Genomic DNA, 18,899 nt, shown 5'->3' on the forward strand with positions numbered 1-18,899 from the left:
CTCACTTGATATGTATGACCTTAATTAAGATACTGGAACTACTCAGGCCCTATATTTTGACTTTGAGTATTTTAAGTATGCACCTAGAAATCTAGTTTAAGCTATTAGGAGCCATTAGATTTCCATTTTTATGTTTACCTTTTATTTGTAAACAAATTATCTATCTTTCTTTGAAGGAAAATGTTGGTTTCTGTTATTTCTTAGCAGGTCTGTAATGACAGAAGAATACAAAGTTCCAGATGGGATGGTTGGATTTAGTAAGTAATCTGATTTTTTTAAAGCTATGAAAAAACATAATCAAAACATACTTTAAAATCTTTCAGCAAATAATTTTCTTTTTTCTTACTAGTAATTGGCAGAGGAGGTGAACAGATCTCACGCATACAACAGGAATCTGGATGCAAAATACAGATAGCTCCTGGTAATGTTATTCTCTTGCTATTATTTTCAAAGTGACAAGAAAACTAGCATTTTTACAGTTGCTAGTGAAAATGATGCTGTTAACATTTTCTTGGCCTAAGATTTTTGTTTGTTTTTAATTGTAGACAGTGGTGGCCTTCCAGAAAGGTCTTGTATGTTAACTGGAACCCCTGAGTCTGTCCAGTAAGTATGAAAATCATGTTCCAGCCCTTCCTTCCTACTGAAGGATATTGTCCCTGCAATTGAACTGACTTTCTTCTGCGCTATTACTTTTCCCCTTTTTTAGAAAATTTCTAACAGCATATAAACATGCTTGAAAATCCCTCTAAACAGAAAACAATCCCTAAACCCCACATTTCTAATTCTCTGCTCTGTTTTACAAAAAAACTCCTTAAAAGGTGGTAGCTTTGCTTGAATCTTCAGCCTTGATTTCTTTCCCTAAATTCCAGATTCATATCCAACTGCTTCCTTAGTATACTGTCCACTTGAATGTCTACTAGACACCTTTAAATGTTAAATTTCAAATTGTTAAAAACAGAATCATTGTTTTCCAGCCCATGCTTTTTCTTTTACTCAATCTAGTTCATCTTATTTCAGTGTATGAAAACTCTGTTTTAATACTTTATCTTAGTCTAAAGTCTCATTTATCCATAAGCATTTTTTCCTTCCCAATTATTTGGAATTCAACCTCTTCTTGTCACCTTCTATACTGTCACCCTATGTATGACACCATTTGCCTATATTAAAACAATGTGTCTCCATTCTTTTTAGCCTTGTCTAATTATAGACATACCGATCCTTTTAAAATATGAATCAATTCATATCACTACTTTGCTCAAAGATCCTCTAATGCTTTCCCATTTAGAGTAGAATTCAGTGTCTTTATTATGGCTTGGCTTACCTGCCATCTTTCTCACTTCATATTTTACCATTCTTCTCCCAACTCACTCTGTTCTAGCCCCATTTAGCCTCTTTTCTATTTTTTCAGCACACCAAGCGTACTTCTCATTAGAGTCCTTTGCACTTTCTGTTTCTTCTCCCTGGAACATTTTTCCCCAGATATTTTCATAGTCACTCCTCTACTTCCTTCAGGTCTTGGTTCAAATGTCTCCTTATCAGTAAGGTCATTCATCTTTCTTTTTTTTTTGCCCTGCTGTGCGGCTTCTGGGATCTTAGTTCCCCGACCAGGGATCGAACTTGAGCCTGCTTCAGTGGAAGCGCAGAGTCTTAACCACTGGACCGCCAGGGAATTGTTCATTCATCTATTTTGCATAAAATAGCATCCCTTCACATACATACACACAACCTGTCCTCCTTATCTTGTTTTGGTTTTCTTTATAGCACTTAACAAATGACATGTTGTTCCTTTAACCTGCTATTTTTACTTATTTGATGAAGTTAAACCATGCCAGCAAGGACCTTGTCTTTTTATTTCACTGCTGTAACCCCATTACCTAGAATAGTACCTGGCATATAGTTGACATTTCTTAAGTATTTGTTGAATGAACAAATAAATTTTAACGTTTGAGTAACCAAAGTAAAGGTTTAAAAAGTAAACACATTGTTTAATTTTTGGAAGAATGAGCTTTATTCTGAGATAACTTTAGAAGTAGGGTGTGTCTTCTTGGAAATTTTGGACTATTCTCAAAAATATTGATTATATACTGTTACCTAGAAAATTTATTGCATGGTTTCAGTCTTTGACACTCATGGCATTTTCTTTTAATTGTTAAAATTTAGTTTTAGGCCACCTTATCCTGAATTGGGATGGGAGGAGTACCTGATTATATTATTTTGTATTGACTATTAATTTGTTAACAGATCAGCAAAACGGTTACTGGACCAGATTGTTGAAAAAGGAAGACCAGCCCCTGGCTTCCATCATGGTGATGGACCAGGAAATGCGGTTCAAGAAATCATGATTCCAGCTAGCAAAGCAGGATTAGTCATTGGAAAGGGGGGAGAGACTATTAAACAACTTCAGGTATTATTACTATGTTTGTAAAATGATTACTTTTTGTCTGTTTTGAGCCCGTTTCCTTCCTCTCCCCTTTTGTTAATAAAGCTGATTTCTGTGATTAACAGGAACGGGCTGGAGTTAAAATGGTTATGATCCAAGATGGACCTCAGAACACTGGTGCTGACAAACCTCTTAGGATTACAGGGGACCCATACAAAGTTCAAGTAAACTTAAGTTTATATTTTACAAAGAGGGATTTGGGGTGGATGGCAGAGGGGGAACACATGCATGAATAATTATAGTGTTTTGAGACACGATTCCTAAATTGGGTAATTTTTTCTACTTCAGCAAGCCAAGGAAATGGTGTTAGAATTAATTCGTGATCAAGGTGGTTTCAGAGAAGTTCGAAATGAGTATGGGTCAAGAATAGGAGGAAATGAAGGAATAGATGTAAGTAAAAATACCAATTTAGAAGTGGTTGAATGCTAGTCCATAAATAAAATAAGGTTTTTCCTGTTTTGTGTTACATAGCCTTCTCTAACATTGTACTGTCTTTCCCCCCCACTTTCTACCTTAGAATACAGAATGTGTACTTTGTATCTTGCCAACCTCTTTGATATAAATATAGTACTTCTATGGTTTGGGGCAGATTAATTTTTCAGGAAATGGCTTTCCTAATGCTTAGTCTTCTCTGCGTAAGGTCCCCATTCCAAGATTCGCTGTTGGCATCGTAATAGGAAGAAATGGAGAGATGATTAAAAAAATACAAAATGATGCTGGTGTTCGAATTCAGTTTAAGCCAGGTGAGTACATATATTTATTTTCTAAGTGTTGGTGGCAGTTACTTTTGACACTAATTAATTTAATGCTAAATTAATCCAATTTGTTTCCTTTGTTTGAAGATGACGGAACAACACCAGATAGAATAGCACAAATAACAGGACCTCCAGACCGATGTCAACATGCTGCAGAAATCATTACAGACCTTCTTCGAAGTGTTCAGGTTTGATAGAATGTTAAATTTTCATTGTTTTGTTTTGTTTTCATTTTAAAAATATTTTCCTTCATTAAATGTGAAAGTTCCCCTCCATATTTTTTTATCGGAATCTGTTTGGTGATACTTTATTAATAGCTAGAAAGTTTAAATTGCTTTAAGGTAAACATTTTGGAGCAGGACGGCAGCTACATAAGTGCACTACTTTATTCACCACGGCATAAAAGGAATAAATGGTGGTGGTCATTTCTTGATTATTTGGGCCAAGGTGTGTCCCAACTTCTCTAAACTTCTCATTTAGGAAAATGAAAGTTGAGGGAAATAGATGTGTAATAAGTTTACTGTGGAAAGAAGAGCATATTTCTGACTTTGTCTTTCCCCTCTTTTAGGCTGGTAATCCTGGTGGACCTGGACCTGGTGGTCGAGGAAGAGGTAGAGGTCAAGGCAACTGGAACATGGGACCACCTGGTGGACTACAGGAATTTAATTTCATTGTACCAACTGGGAAAACTGGATTAATAATAGGAAAAGGCAATGTATTTAAAACTATTAATGTGTGATTAATAATTTAACGGTTCTGGATGCTATTTCTGTTGCTGTTGTAAATGAGTAGCAATAATTTTTTTTTGGCTGTGTTTTAGTAGAAAAGTGTTCTTTTGCTGATCGTAACACCTAAAGCCTAAATGAAGGGCTTTATATGTACTTAAATCAAGAGTGGGATTTGAATCACATTGGCTTCTAGAGAAGGGAACCAACAGTATAATTATTAGTGTAAGAAAATTTTTTTCTGATCTAGAAAGTGGTTAGTGTTTTTGTTTATTTTGCTGTTTCCTGACATGTTTTTAAATTTTTGAATTTTTAAATCATTGTGTTAGTTTATATTGCGTAGAAAAGCAATTTCTTTGAAGCAAATATTTTGATGTTATAATTCATTTTAAGGTTGGGTGCAGACATAACTAAGTTATGTCTTAAAACTTAAATGTGTGAAGTGCTTCATATAATTCGACTTAAAGTGTAGAATAAATGGAAACTCCTAGTAGAATATTAGCAGATGGGATACAGTTCATACCTTCTTAATTGTGATCAGTTTGTTTTGAATAGCTCCTCTTGTATCCTTTGAATGTTTAGAGAAATTACTGTGCTTTGATTTTAGGAGGTGAAACCATAAAAAGCATAAGCCAACAGTCTGGTGCAAGAATAGAACTTCAGAGAAATCCTCCACCTAATGCAGATCCTAATATGAAGTTATTTACAATTCGTGGAACTCCACAGCAAATAGACTATGCTCGGCAACTCATAGAAGAAAAGATTGGTGTGAGTATGCTTTAAACTTCCAGTTGATAGCACAGATCCTGTTAAGTAAGACATTAATTTATATGTTCCTATAAGTGCTATACAGAAAAATGTTAATTTCTACTCTAAAATTATAGGTCTGGTCACATAATAGAAACATACAATATAGAAGAGATTTTCCAGCAATGAAAATAACCCAGTTAATACACAGTTACAGGTGTTCAGAACCTTGTACTTGAGGGTGGGTAAATAAGAGGATAGCATTACTTGAGTTACGGTATTAGGGTTGGTGGAAGATTGTGGAATATACCTGAAGGAGACAGTTAACAGGAAGTCACTATTTATTAAGGGCTTGCTTACCCAACTTCGGTGAAGCAAAGGTGAATCAGATGCCTCTCCCCTCAGTAAAGTAGAAATCTGTAAATCCTAATTCTTAGACTGGCTGACAGTCGTCTGGGGAGTTTTAAAATGTCGACCGCTTGGGTCCTTTACACCTTGACACATATACACAGTTCTGATTCAGAATGTCTGCAATAGGACCGACCCAGCATCTAATTTTAGAAGGATGTTCCAGGTGATTCTGATGCATGATCAAATTTGGAAATAGTGAGGAAATAGTGCTTTACTGTGTTTCTTTTATTTTACTGTGAATTAACGTGTGGGAGCATCTTAAATTATTAATAATAATTAGAGTATCTTAGGAAAGTTCTTCTTGATGTTTGCCATGCTGTGAATGGGGTGTTTCTCTCTGCTTGGGAAAACAAAAAATAGATGTACAAAAGACACTTAAGAATACCTTATAGGGACTTCCCTGGTGGTGCAGTGGTTAAGAATCCACCTGCCAATGCAGGGGACACGGGTTTGATCCCTGGTCTGGGAGGATCCCACATGCCGCGGAGCAACTAAGCCCGTGAGCCATAACTACTGAGCCCACGTGCCACAACTACTGAAGCCCGTACGCCTAGAGCCCATGCTCCGCAACAGGAGAAGCCACCGCAATGAGGAGCCTGCGCACCGCAACGAAGAGTAGCCCCCGCTCGCCGCAGCTAGAGAAAGCCCTCCTGTAGCAATGAAGACCCAGCGCAACCAAGATAGATAGATAGGTAGGTAGGTAGGTAGGATAGATAGATTTATTTTAAAAAAAAGAATACCTTATAAAAATATACACAAACGTTGTAAGTTCTGTGGTATGGAGAATAAGTATAATTGTTCAAAAAAATGAAGAAAATAATTGTTGGACTCAGTAATGGCAGGAATTGATGCCAGAAAATTGAATCGTGCATCTTGGTTTTGGATTTTGCCATCATTAGCATGCATGGATCAGCATTGCTTCTGGGTTGATGGACAGACAAGACAGGTTGTTCAAGAGAAGCTCTTAAGAAGAACTTGGACTCTGGAGTCAGGCTATTTGGGTTCAAAATACTCTGAATCATTTACTGACTGTGTGACCTTGGGGGAAGATATTTACACTCTTCTTTGCCTCTTTTTCATCTGAAAGTGAGGGTAATCATACCTACCTTTTAGGGTTATAGGAATTAAATGTTTGAAGTATGTGTGTTTATCACTTAAAAGAGTTCCTGGCACAAAGCCCTGTAAAAATGTTGCTACCTTTTTTCAGTAATCCTTTTTTTACTATTTGGAAAGGATAGGTTATGTATAATTGAAGTGAGGGATAATGACAGCAGTTAGAGACTTAAAGAGACAGGTTATTATGAAAGTCTTGAAGTTTGGCTTTATTGTAGTGAGAAAATTGAGAACCATATATAGATTAAGCATTTTTGTCCAAATTGTCACATGGTGAGTATTAACTGCATGAAAGGAATATTTTATTTTAGGACAGTTAAATCTAGTGGTCCTTACAAGTTGGATTATCAAAGAAGAATCACCTAAGCATTATTAATTATGATGTGGCATGAAATGGATACGAAATATCCTGATTTGTTAAATCAATTAAAAAGGGAATCTTCATGGTATTCAGAAAATTATGATAAAGGGTGAGGGAGGAAATGAATTTAAATTATTGATTGAAATGGGGCTCAGTGACAGGAAGGCTGTGAGAAGGACTGGTTTGTTGAGTGAGAACTTGTTACATTATTGGGAAAGTATTCAATAGCCAGTTCACGATATGAGACCTAAGCAATTTGAGGACTGTATTGTCAGGATGGTTCTCTGATTACAATGTTACGTGAATAGATATAGAGTAGATGCAGAGAGAGAAGAGCTAGAGGTAAGAACTTGATATTTGATAAACTTCCATGATTAAGATGATAAAGGAATAGTAAAAGTAAAAATTGTTCAAGGAAAGGGAAATAATGGAAAAGGGAACAGGCTGAAAAGAATAGAAGGTAAAGTTAATGTTTCAGTTCTTTGCTAATGCTGTTGATTTTAATTAATTTTACATGCCTCAATATGGTAGAGTTCAGAAGTTTTGCAGCATGAGTGAGGAAGTGAAGGAAAATCATAAATTTTAGATTGCTTGTGGTTAGGTAAAAGGGTAAAAATGGAAGGTTATTTGGCCTTTGAAATGTTTAACAATTACTGTCTTTCTGATTTTTCTTTGTCTTTTGCTTTTTTGCAGGGCCCAGTAAATCCTTTAGGGCCACCTGTACCCCATGGGCCCCATGGTGTCCCAGGCCCCCATGGGCCTCCTGGGCCCCCTGGGCCTGGAACTCCAATGGGACCATATAACCCTGCACCTTATAATCCAGGACCACCTGGCCCTGCTCCTCAGTAAGTTTTGAGTTTGGTTCTAGGCTTTTGCTCAAAGATTCTAGATTTTGGGAAACTATTTTAAAATTGATTTCTGTGTTTTCAGTGGTCCTCCAGCCCCTTATGCTCCCCAGGGGTGGGGAAATGCATATCCACATTGGCAGCAACAGGCCCCTCCAGATCCAGGTAAAAGATGCTTATCATTTGGGTGTAATCTGTGTTTTTGTTTGCCACTCCTGTTATAGTTTTAAATTTTCTAGTGTTGATTCTACATTGTGTGCATTTTCTGCACTTGTTTCACTCCTTCAGCAGAAGTGTTAGGTTCTGATTCTACTACAGTGTATAAGACTGTTGTGAGTATGGTCTGTTTTTGTAGGTCTTTTTCTACCTGCATTTGGCTTTCTCTACTTTAGAAGTGATACAGCAGAATGCTAAAAGCCAAAAGTATAGGAAGAAGTACAGTGTCTTAGGTTTTAGATGCTAGTGCCATCAAATGTACTGTATGTTAATTGTGACATTATCCATGAAAGAATAGTGTACATTTATTTATAAAATTGTGTGAGTCAGTTGGAGTGTTTAATCCTTGGGCATTAAACTTCCAAATTCTCAAAAAAGATATGTAAGTTGCCTATTTTAGTATTCCTGATATAACTTCACGTTAGTAAAAAACAGGCCTGTATTAAATATCTGCATGTTGGAACTCTCAAATTAATTTAGTTAAATATTTTCTCTGTTCAGATGTGATTTGTATCTGTTACATTTTATTCTATCCTTGAGTCTTTTCCCACCCTGTACTTTTCTTTCCATCACGGTCAAAGAGCATTCATTGAAACCAGTAACTTTTATTTATTATCCTTTTTTTTTTCTCACCTACTACATACCTCTTAGGCCTCTTTTACTGGAGTAGTTTCAAGGAAGGTACTGAATTAAGGATTCCTTTTCACACTAGTATACTTATTTTTTAAAAAACTAAAATAATTTAAATGAAATTGTTTTAGTGAATTTTATTAAACATTTCTGGTATTTAAGGGTGGCCCTGTATTATAACATACCTTAATTTCATAGGAGGTATGCTCTTTGGAACATGATGATACAACATGACAGTTACCAAATAACCACAACTCCCACACGTTCAGGAAACAAACTGTGTGCGCTAAGGTCTGAGTATGCAACAATGAATTTACATTCTGTAGAAATGCGTACTTAAAATGTTAGCAATACTGTGCTAGAAGGACTTAACAGAAGGGTCAAATATGATTTATTGTATAATAGTGTTTAAAGAATGGAAGGACTTTTCTTTCCCTCTTGTAAGCTAATTGGTATGGTGTTATTAAGCAGAAGAATCCCACCACTGAAGAGATTGAGAAAATTAAGGGGCAGATTTATATTGGGTAACTTGGATCTGCAGGATTGCACCTATTTGGATGCTCTGGGTAGGTAGTATGATTGAGAGAAATGATGTGAATAAGAAGTGGTCTCTGTTTTACAGTCTCATTTTCCCACTTGGGGTAGTGGTGAAGTCATCAATGAAAGAATTGGTTAATGAATGTGGCTTTCAGCAATGCCTTTGGGAAAGAAATAACCCATTTAGCTAAAAGATAACAGCTAGGGTTAGACCAAAATGAAACTGTTTCATTACTTTGTATTAAACATCCTGGTATTTAAATGTGGCCCTATATTGACAGTAAAGTCTGTATCCTCTGAATTAAAATCTGTTTCTATAAAAAAATTACTGGGTTGTTAAAGATTTATGTAGTAGTCACATACTTAGAGTGAAACAGACTTGAATAAGTCCTAGTCATAACTTACTAATTACGGGATAGTAAGCAAGTTTTGAACCTCTCTAAATATGATTTCTTATCTATAAAATGATAAGTAAATGAATGAATATAATAATGAATGAATTTAGTAAGTTCTCAGTACGTATTAGTTATATGTAATTATTAGACTGGTTTTCATATATGGTCTACACATTGTAAGAGTGTAAGTATCAATTCCTAAAAGTGTTTTATCTCAGTTTCTCTATCTAGATGTGGTATCAAGTGACATATTTGTATTAATTACTATACAGGTAATGATACTATGTATTGGGACACATGTATTAATTTAGAAACTTATGGAGAGTGGCATAATGCCTTATAACTGTATCCCCTTAGACATTGGATCACTCTGGGAATCCTTACCCTTTTTTTCCCAAACATCACTAACCTTTGTTTTATTAGGCAGCTGAGAATTGCTGCCCATTTGGGATGAAGGCTAAATCGATTACATATAGATATAGAATCTGGTTAAGGAAATTAGATCCTTCTTCAGGATATAAACTAATAAAGATATACCTATAGTATCATATGATACACCCAGTATAAAAGACAGAATCAGTAAGAGGATTTCTGTTTGTGACTGCGAAGTCTCAAACTTTTAATGCATCAGTTGATTTTTATGAAGGATGAGTGAGGGACAGTCAGGTGCAGAGGAGGCATAACATGGTGAAACGCCCAAATATGAGCATGATGACTTTTGAAAAGTACAACCAATTTACTGTGGCCAGAACTTGAGTGATGGAAAAATATTGACAGCAGGGAGAGGAGGCTGGAAGGGAAAGTGTAAGCGAGGGTGTCCAAATATCTTGTTAAATATGTTGAATGATATTCTGTACCTAAAAGCTTTAATAGTCCCTGAAGACTCCAGGAAATAAATGAAGAATTTCAAATAGGGCAGTGACATCAAGTTTATCTTTTAAGATAATCACTGAAATATGATGAGATGAAATATGGCGAATCTGTTTCTTTTTCCAAGGTTTTTAAGTTGTCTCTTCATTGAAAACAAGATAAGACAGAGTTCATAGTTGTAAAATAATTCTTTCTTGTACAGGTCAGTCCCTAGAATTCCTTTCCTTTAGTCATCTGCCACATAAAACTGTAGTGCTTGAGGCAAAACTGGTTTAGAAAAAGAAGGGCACAGGATGGTTTGAGACAAAGCATTGGATTTGGAACCAAAAGATCTTTCTTTGTATCCCAACTCTGCCAGTCACTAGTTTTCTAGGAACTAGGAAAGTTACTTAATCTCTGAGCCTAAGTTTTCTATAATAAAAGCTAATGATGACAGTAAAAATAATAAAAGAATTTGAGTGTCCACTTACTGTTTTTTAATGTCCAGTTAATTTGGGGGTCTATATATTTGCTAGAGAGGTGTGTGTGTGATTGATTGATTATGGACTTTAGATACAAATCTAGAACTTGTGTTTATTCTAGCTAAAACAGGAACAGATCCAAATTCAGCAGCTTGGGCTGCTTATTATGCTCACTATTATCAACAACAAGCACAGCCACCGCCTGCAGCTCCTGCCGGTGCACCAACTACAACCCAAACCAATGGACAAGGTAACTATGGTAATTAAAGAATTTATTTTCTATGTGGAAGTGAAAACCTGTGTTTAGAATTATATATAAAGTACATCGGTGTATTAACCCCAAATTTATAATATTATTTAGTTACAGCTTCAGTAAGCAGCCTTTGCTTTTTATAAACAAGTTACTTTGAAATAACTGCAAACTTTCATAAAACTTGTAAGATACATTACCAAGAACATCCAGATAATCTAGCTCTTGATGTTTATCTTCCCCATTTGTTCCATTACCCTATCACATTTGTCCATATCCATTATCATTAGTCTTTTTCAGAACCATTAAGACCAGGCTGTAGACATAATGCCCCATTACCCTTAAATACTCCTTTCTGTATTTCTCCAAAAATAACCATCACACAGCACTTGTTAATCAACGTTGATACATCTTACTATCCCAAGGCACAGCCGTTACTGAGATTTCACCAATTGTTCCAACAGCTTCTCATCAATCAAGAATAATTCCTGTCTTTTTCTTTCAAAAGAGTACAGACCTTTTGTTTTGTGAGATGTTTATGGATCAGCCTAGGTCCCTTCAACCTTTTCTTATGAAGATGAGGTCACGATCAGGGTTCCTGCTTACATTATGGCAAGAATACGTCAGAAATGAATGCTGCTCTCTTAGTGCATTACAATAGGGGTCATATAATGTGGACCTGTTTTATCCCCAGAGGTGGTAACTATGGTCACTCAGTCATGTTGATGTCTGCCAAGATTCTATACCATAAAATCACCATTTTTCTCTTTGAAATTAATACTGTCTGGAGAGTTATACTGAGATTATACCACTATTCTGTTCTTTTTATGGAGGGGGGGCAGGACAAACAGGATAATTTTATTCTCGTTTTTCCTTAAAGATTCAGTAGAAGTTGTACAATTCAGTTTGATTAGACGTGATTTATAATCTTAACATTTTTTTTAAAACAAAATGATAGCAGAAACAAAGAACTAGTACAAATTATAAAACTACTAGAGCAAAGAGAAAACTACCTTTCTGATCAAAACATATACCACAGCTAAACTTCCTTAGAAAACTTTCTAAGATTTCTAAGCTAAACTTTCTTAGGATTCTGTTCCTCATTGAAGGCCTTATCCTTCATTGATAATAGCTGCCTGATTCAATTACAAATATGATAATTTCTCCTTCCGTCATTCATTCTGCATTTATTAGGTGGTATTTTACTATGGAAGAGGTTTCCTTTTTCTTTCTGTTTATTTCCTTATGTCAGTATGGATTCCTGTTTTATTCAGTAAGTTATATTTTTAACTTAACCAGGTTGTCCTAGATTTGGCCAGTCAGGAGTAGCTTCAAGATGGCTCCTGTATCCTTTTGACATGCCTGTCATTCTTTAAGCACTTCCCTACTTTCTTGCACAATAAGATGCTTATATTGTGCTTTTTGGGCTCCAGCCCTTGAATCAGCCATTTTTCCAATGATCCCTGATTTCTTTCAGTAGATGATGATATTTAGAAACTTAACAGTTGTGTTCATTGCTGCTGAGGTGTTACTGCTACTAGCTCCTTTCAGTGTACAGAGCTAGGATATGAATTTGCGTACATGCATACCTACATACATATAAAAAATACATAAATATCCATATGTGTATATATTTTTAAAACTGTACATTTATATCACCTGCAATTCCATTCCAGGGTTTCAGAGTTCTTCTTTCTAGCTTTTCCCACTTTCCATGCTTACAAATGGTGAAAGACCTGATATCGTCAGTGTGTTTTATTTGACCAGTGAATTTACTTATATGCTCAATGTAACTACTCTTCTAAATAAATAGACCATCTTCTCTGTACACTGTCTCTGTACTCCCAGAGTCCTGTGTCTTTGGCACCAGCAAGGATGCCACTATCCCCACAGCACTTCTCTCCTACCCTCATTCTCCATGACAGGCTACTCCCAACTCCTCTACACAAAAAACAAGGAAAGGGCCAAAATTGCTTTTTAAAAACGTTAATCATAATTTTTTATGTTTTTCTTAAATAAGGAGATCAGCAGAATCCAGCTCCAGCTGGACAGGTTGATTATACCAAGGCTTGGGAAGAGTACTACAAGAAAATGGGTATGTTCTACATTTCTTTTTTTATACATTTTATTAAACTGAAACATTTAGTAAATATCACACTAAAAGGTTGAAGATTTTGATAAAAGGCATGTTTGTTCCATGTTTTTATTTCCTTGGACTTCTTTCATCCAATAACTTTTAAAATCTTGAGGTATAGAACTGTTGAACAAGAATGCATTCCAAAATCACTGAACTTTCAGACGTATCATGGTCATTACAAATAATAATTGTTAAATTTGTGGTTAAGAAATCTTTTTATTTCTAAGTGCATTTGTCAGCCATTTACTAATTGAAACTAAAAGTTTCCCCACTGGCACATAGGACATTGAATATTACCTATACTTTTGTCAAAGATAAGTTGCATGTCAGTAACCTAAATGGCACTGGTTAAATTATAGAGCACCAAGCAAAAATTGGTTGCGTGTGATATTATTTGTGCTGCAAAATAAACATATAAGAAGTAACCTGCGGTGACAGAGGAAGTTAATTACTTAATTAACATTTGCATTATGAAAAAGGAAAAACAGTCATCTAGAAGGGCCATTTTCATTCAATAAATGTAGAGCATATACTATATGCTAAGCATAGGAATAGATACTGAGAATGTGACTGTGGGCATAACACCTAGGAGCCCTGCCCTTCTGGTTATTGTATTCTAATGGAGAGTACAGTTGTCAATCAAGTACTTCGCAAATATATTATTGCAAACTGCTGTGAATGAAAACTGTACAGTTGTCCCCCACTTTTACATGGGGGATATGTTCCAAGTCCCCTCCCCCCCATGGATGCCTGAAAGTGCGGATAGTACTGAACCCTATATGTACTGTACTTTTTACCTATATGTACATAACTATGATAAAGTTTATGAGTTAGGTACAGTAAGAGAGTAACATTAATAAATAGAACAATTATAACAGTATATTGAATGAAAGTTACATGAATGTGATCTCTCTCTCAATACCTTGTACAAATTTAATGCCTTTTCCATCTTAACTAAGCAGATAATCACTTACCGTAGCTGTAACGTGCATTTTGAGGTGGGACAGCAAAACTTGGATGAATTTCTTTTTCCTCTTCCACAGTTTCACAGAAGATTTGTTCTTACCATAGATCTTAGCGACCTCTGTCAACATACGATTTTTTTCTTTCCTCATTAAATGGAGAACTTTTAACCTTTTCACTTAAAGGAAAAGGCTTCTCTTTGTCATATCCAAATTGCCAGCATCACTATTCTTGCACTTCAGGGCCATTATTAAGTAAAATAAGGGTTACTCGGACACATAAGCACTGCAGTACCAGGACAGTCAATCTTATAAGCAAGATGGCTGCTGAGTGACTAACTGGTGGGATATGCTAGACAAAGGGACAGTATGAGATTTCATCATGCTCCTCAGGATGGTGCACAATCTAAAACTTACGAATTGTTCATTTAATATTTTCAGGCCACGGTTGACCACAGGTCACTTCACTGCAGAAAGCAAAACCGTGGATGGGGTTCTTTCTGTTCACTGACACTTAGATGTGCATATTGGAAAACAGGTCACACAACTACAAAGTGGTGGAACCAGACTTTGAACTCTTAAGAGGGTGTAAGTCCCAAGCCTGTCTCCTGAATTTGCATTTTTCAGGAACCATTTCAAACCTGATGTTATACTTCCGGACAGACCAGGTTTTTTTCAGATGTTTATTCTTAGTCAGTCAAAATTAACACACTTACACCATAGCCAGTTGTCACAAACAGAAGCTAATAAGATAAACGTGCTCATTCTTCACTGATATAGAAAGTATAGGTGATAGTTTTGTCATGAGATACAGTCTTCTTGTGATTCTCAATGTAAATTTCAGTGTTCTTTGTCAAAGAATGTTTGTCATTCTCCACAGAAAGAAAAATTTCCAGAATGGTTATTATATTAATCTTTGAATAAAAGTACATATACCTGATGATAAGGATGTTTTGCACAGCTGATCTCTGTTTTAAAAAAAGAAAAATAATTTTTACTGTTAGAATGACTTTCCAGGAGTCACGCTGCCTCTTACTCCTGAGGTTGTAACAAATTCATTAATTTATGTTTTTGTGACCCAGCTTATCTCAAGCAGGTCTACAACAGCTAAAATTCTGCAAAAAGAAACTTAAAAAACTTTAACCTCAAAATAGTATATTGTAATTAGGGTGATCACATAATTTATTTTCCAAATTGGGATACTTTTGAGAATAACTGGGAATACTATTAGTAATCATTCCTTAATGACATAGTGGTCATGACCTATGGTCACTAGCTTTTATGAAGTAGCATCACTTTTATTAAAGATTTGAGCATGTTGAGGTTAAAAATCATTAGGTCTAACTTGTATTTTCACAGTGGGTAGTATGCTTTATATGTTCCCTACATTATTGTTAAAACTGGGTAAAAACAACGGTCTATTGTTAGACTTAGGTTAATAAATTTGCTATTTAGCCTTTTTACACTTACCCAAAATGAGTGAGTATGTTGAATGTAATCTGCAAGGTCTAACCATTCAAATTTTTATTGTTAAGGGTAGACATTTCACCTTTCCTTTTTAAAAGTTTTTTGTTTTCTTCCTTTTCCCTGCTAACTACTATATAAAATTCTAATTTTAGAGATAGTATGCTGGACTGTCTTGAGTCCTTTGTGGAGAAAGGTGGTATAGAAATAACTCATTAAATAACACCATGTTTGAAGATCCTCGTAACCCCCACCTTCTTTTCACTTGAATGTTTTTCTGTAGCAGCACAATGATAAGCTATTAATTTTATGAGCAAAGTGAACTGGTTGAGTGATTCCTCCTTACATGTAAATCTTAAATAATGTTAGGTTGTCAGGTCTTTAATGATAGCTACAAGGTCCATTTATTTTTCCTGTAGAAGTCTTTTTTTGTTTTTTGTTTTGTAAAGGATTGATTGCTTAACTACTTTGACTTTTTCTAGGTGCATTGCTTGTCCTTAAGATCTTTTTAGGATAACTACAAATAAGAAATCTTAAAGCATCAAACTAATCAGTTCAATCTTTTGATGTTTTTAAATGGAAGGGAAAGAAAGGGTTAATAAAATATCAGGGAGAGAGAAAGATCTTTATCTCTAAGTCAGACTCCCTTATTTGGAAAGATTGAGTTTTACTCTTCCAAGTGGCATAGGTAGGATTTCCTAGGACTCTGGATGTCCTGATTTCTTTTTTTTTTTTTCTTTTTTGTGTATCTATTGCAGTTCTTGGGTTTGCTGTTCCCATGAGGTTTTTTTTTTTCCCCCCACACACACGCACACTGTATTTTATTTTTACAAGAGATAAATAAACTGACACCAAGCATTGTAAATGGATGACCACAACAAGAGCAACAATGATTACAATTACCAAACACAAAACACACTCATACTATGTCATAGTATTGGCATTCAGTCCAGTAAGGATGTCCTGATTTCTAATCCAGTGCCCTTGTCACCAAACTAGGGAGACTGTCTCAGCTTTTGAAGCCATTTCAGCCTTTTCTGTTAAGAACAGAAAATCCCCACTAACACTGTAGATTTGTCAGTTTGCTTATTAATAAATAAAAGTCTGTTGAAACAGATGAGTTTTTTAATTAGTTTTGTTTTCTGAAACAATTGTAAATTACCTAGATTAGCATGAAGAGAACTTAAGAGAGAAATTCTTAAAGATGAGATTCTGGAGGGTTAAAGACGGAAACTTTAAGGAATTCATATCGCTGTCCTATAAGGAATGACAGCAGTCTGGATGTGGGTGCTTTTGAAGCTAGAATGAAGGGAACTTTTGTAAAAAAATAAACACCCTAAAGAGAAATAGGGTTTCAAAATAGAGACAGGCAGTTTCTATTTGGAGGAAAGTAAATGAAGGCATTTTGGGATAAGTTTGACTTGAGGCGGAGTCCCTTTTAATGTTAAGCACTGATATGGTGGACTCTGAACCCTTAGCATATGGTAGGTACCTAGCCTAAAAGAGCCGGGCGAGAGTGGTTTTGGGAAAGATGCAGGTGTATGGAGAAATAATTGAGGGTGAAATCAAGCAAGGCTGTCTCTTGGGCTGTAATAGAATGTTACATGTGAACTCTAGGACAAGTCTTATCTCTTGAATGAAATGAAATTAAGACTTTATACATTGTAAAGTTACATGTAAATGTTAAGTATTGTTCTACTAAATTATCTCATATCAAAACAGTTTTTGAACTGAGGAGAAGAATAAAGGGAACAAGTTAAGGACATGCCTTTCCAAAGGGCAAGAGGCTAGGGGAAGAGCCAAAACATAAATAGATTAGATAGGAAGAGTTCTTTCCCTGCTTTCACCTGGGCGAAAAGAATGACATTTGCCCTTCACATAGGAGTGGAATGAGTTTTTCTATGGACGCTTTCAAGATTGGAATGTCAAATGTTGATGACTTACTTAACCAACTGTTTATTTTTCTTAGAGTCTAACATGTTTACTTTTAGCTTTCCACAGGGATATTTGAGTTTGGGATGGGGGGTGTTTTTCAGGGAACATTTGAGTTTGATGAATTTTCTTGAGATGTCTCCCTGATACTGTTATTTTTTTGCCTCTAAAATATGAGTATCTCTTAACAATGAGGTTTAGTTCCATTTGTAAACCTGAAGTGGAAATTGTTGCTGTCTTAAATAAGTTTGGCCTCAAGTCAGCAAGTTTTCAAGTGTGCAGTTTGTAAGAAAATGTTGTATGGTTTTATTACTATTGATACCAAGATATTTGGCAGTTGTCTAAATACTGAAACTGGTTTTAGATTTACTTGAATTGTGTCTCCTCATAAGATCAAAATGTTAGACTCACTTCCTCTTTGAAAAGAGTATGGAAAACAAAAGTGTGAGAATTTTGTTTACAGTATATATGGGATTTCTCTGTGCTGTTGCCCATATAAGTAGGGGGGAGTTTCTCGCATTTTTTAAGTTAGTCATAAATCTTAAATTTTTATTTACTCAGTTGCTTTTATTCTTTGACCAATTTGTGATGGTGAATAGACCACTTTCTAAAACTATAAAGTTGCCTTGTTGGCAACATCTAACAAACATAAAAACAGCTTTCTGCCAGTATTTTTTGTCTAGCTGTAATAATTTCATAAAGTCAAATGAATTACAAACTAAATAAAATTTTTTTCAAATAAAGGAGTTAAATAGGAAAACTCAGGTTCTCTTTCTCTCCAACTTTTGATTTCAAATTTTTTTATACCTTCAGAAAACTGGAAAAATAGTATAGCGAACACCCATGTTTATATTTCCTATCCAGATTGACCATTTTCAAAAAGTTTGCGACATGTACTTTGTATGTATACTTTTTTTGGTGCCTGAGCCATTTCAGAGTAAGTTGCCAACTGTTGCTCTAAATAAATTTTCAATAATATCAACATATTTAAGTTTCCCTGGTTGTCAGAAAAAATGTCTTTTGTTGTTGTTTGTGTGTTGGGGGGGGGCTTGTTTTTATTTTGTTTTTTAAATCCAGAGACCATTCAAGGTTCATGCATCGCATTTGAGTATGTCTCTTTAGTCTCTTAATTCCAGAAAGTCACCTAGAAGAACGTGCTTGTGCAAGCTGTTGAGCTTTGTGTTTCATTGATTTTGCTTCTTAGAACCTCTTCAGTAGTGATTATTCTTTATGTCCTTCGTCAAGTTATTTTTAATAAAATTGTGTTGTAATTTGGACACTGCATATTAAAACTTTAAATGTCATATTAAAAGATATCTTGAAGATTAGTGTTTATACATGTAGTTTATAGGTTACTTATCAGGAAACAAAAATGTTGGCCAGATCTTAAAATAATGAAGTCTTTAAATAATAGCTTTTAAGTGGGTTTTTTTCCTCAAAAAGTGTTTTTTCTTTTTCTCCATTGAAGATTTGCATTTTATTTAAAATTTGTAGTGTAACAAATCCAAATGGATAAGAAAACAAAAAAAGAATAGTGGTCCATCCATTCCTCCCAGCATCACCACTGGGGAACCGTGCACTGCTGTTCCAGACTGAATTTAGGACATTAATAGTTCATAAATTCTGTAATTGAATCGAGATTATGCCT

At 35.3% G+C, this 18,899-nt stretch overlaps 1 protein-coding gene across 30 annotated transcripts in view; it reads left to right on the forward strand.

Annotated features, from left to right (window-relative positions):
* Positions 1-18,899, forward strand: part of FUBP1 (far upstream element binding protein 1) — a 34,052-nt gene that overhangs the window by 9,442 nt on the left and 5,711 nt on the right. For 13 of the 30 annotated variants that reach the window (XR_014252330.1, XR_014252331.1, XR_014252332.1 and 10 more), the window contains 14 exons: positions 205-257; positions 350-421; positions 546-603; positions 2,242-2,404; positions 2,506-2,604; positions 2,729-2,830; positions 3,081-3,183; positions 3,283-3,383; positions 3,764-3,905; positions 4,528-4,688; positions 7,246-7,397; positions 7,483-7,562; positions 10,628-10,765; positions 12,777-12,851. Coding sequence is in view for 27 of the 30 variants with exons in the window: in XM_082419913.1 (XP_082276039.1) it covers positions 205-257; positions 350-421; positions 546-603; positions 2,242-2,404; positions 2,506-2,604; positions 2,729-2,830; positions 3,081-3,183; positions 3,283-3,383; positions 3,764-3,905; positions 4,528-4,688; positions 7,246-7,397; positions 7,483-7,562; positions 10,628-10,765; positions 12,777-12,851 (1,499 nt within the window). In the remaining 3 variants the exon portion in view is untranslated. The remainder of the gene's footprint in view (positions 1-204; positions 258-349; positions 422-545; positions 604-2,241; positions 2,405-2,505; positions 2,605-2,728; positions 2,831-3,080; positions 3,184-3,282; positions 3,384-3,763; positions 3,906-4,527; positions 4,689-7,245; positions 7,398-7,482; positions 7,563-10,627; positions 10,766-12,776; positions 12,852-18,899) is intronic. The other 17 variants (XM_082419910.1, XM_082419914.1, XM_082419894.1 and 14 more) reach the window with 3 other exon arrangements.

Source organism: Balaenoptera physalus (genome assembly GCF_965194825.1).
Source record: "Balaenoptera physalus genome assembly, chromosome: 1".
Taxonomy (NCBI): domain Eukaryota; kingdom Metazoa; phylum Chordata; class Mammalia; order Artiodactyla; family Balaenopteridae; genus Balaenoptera; species Balaenoptera physalus.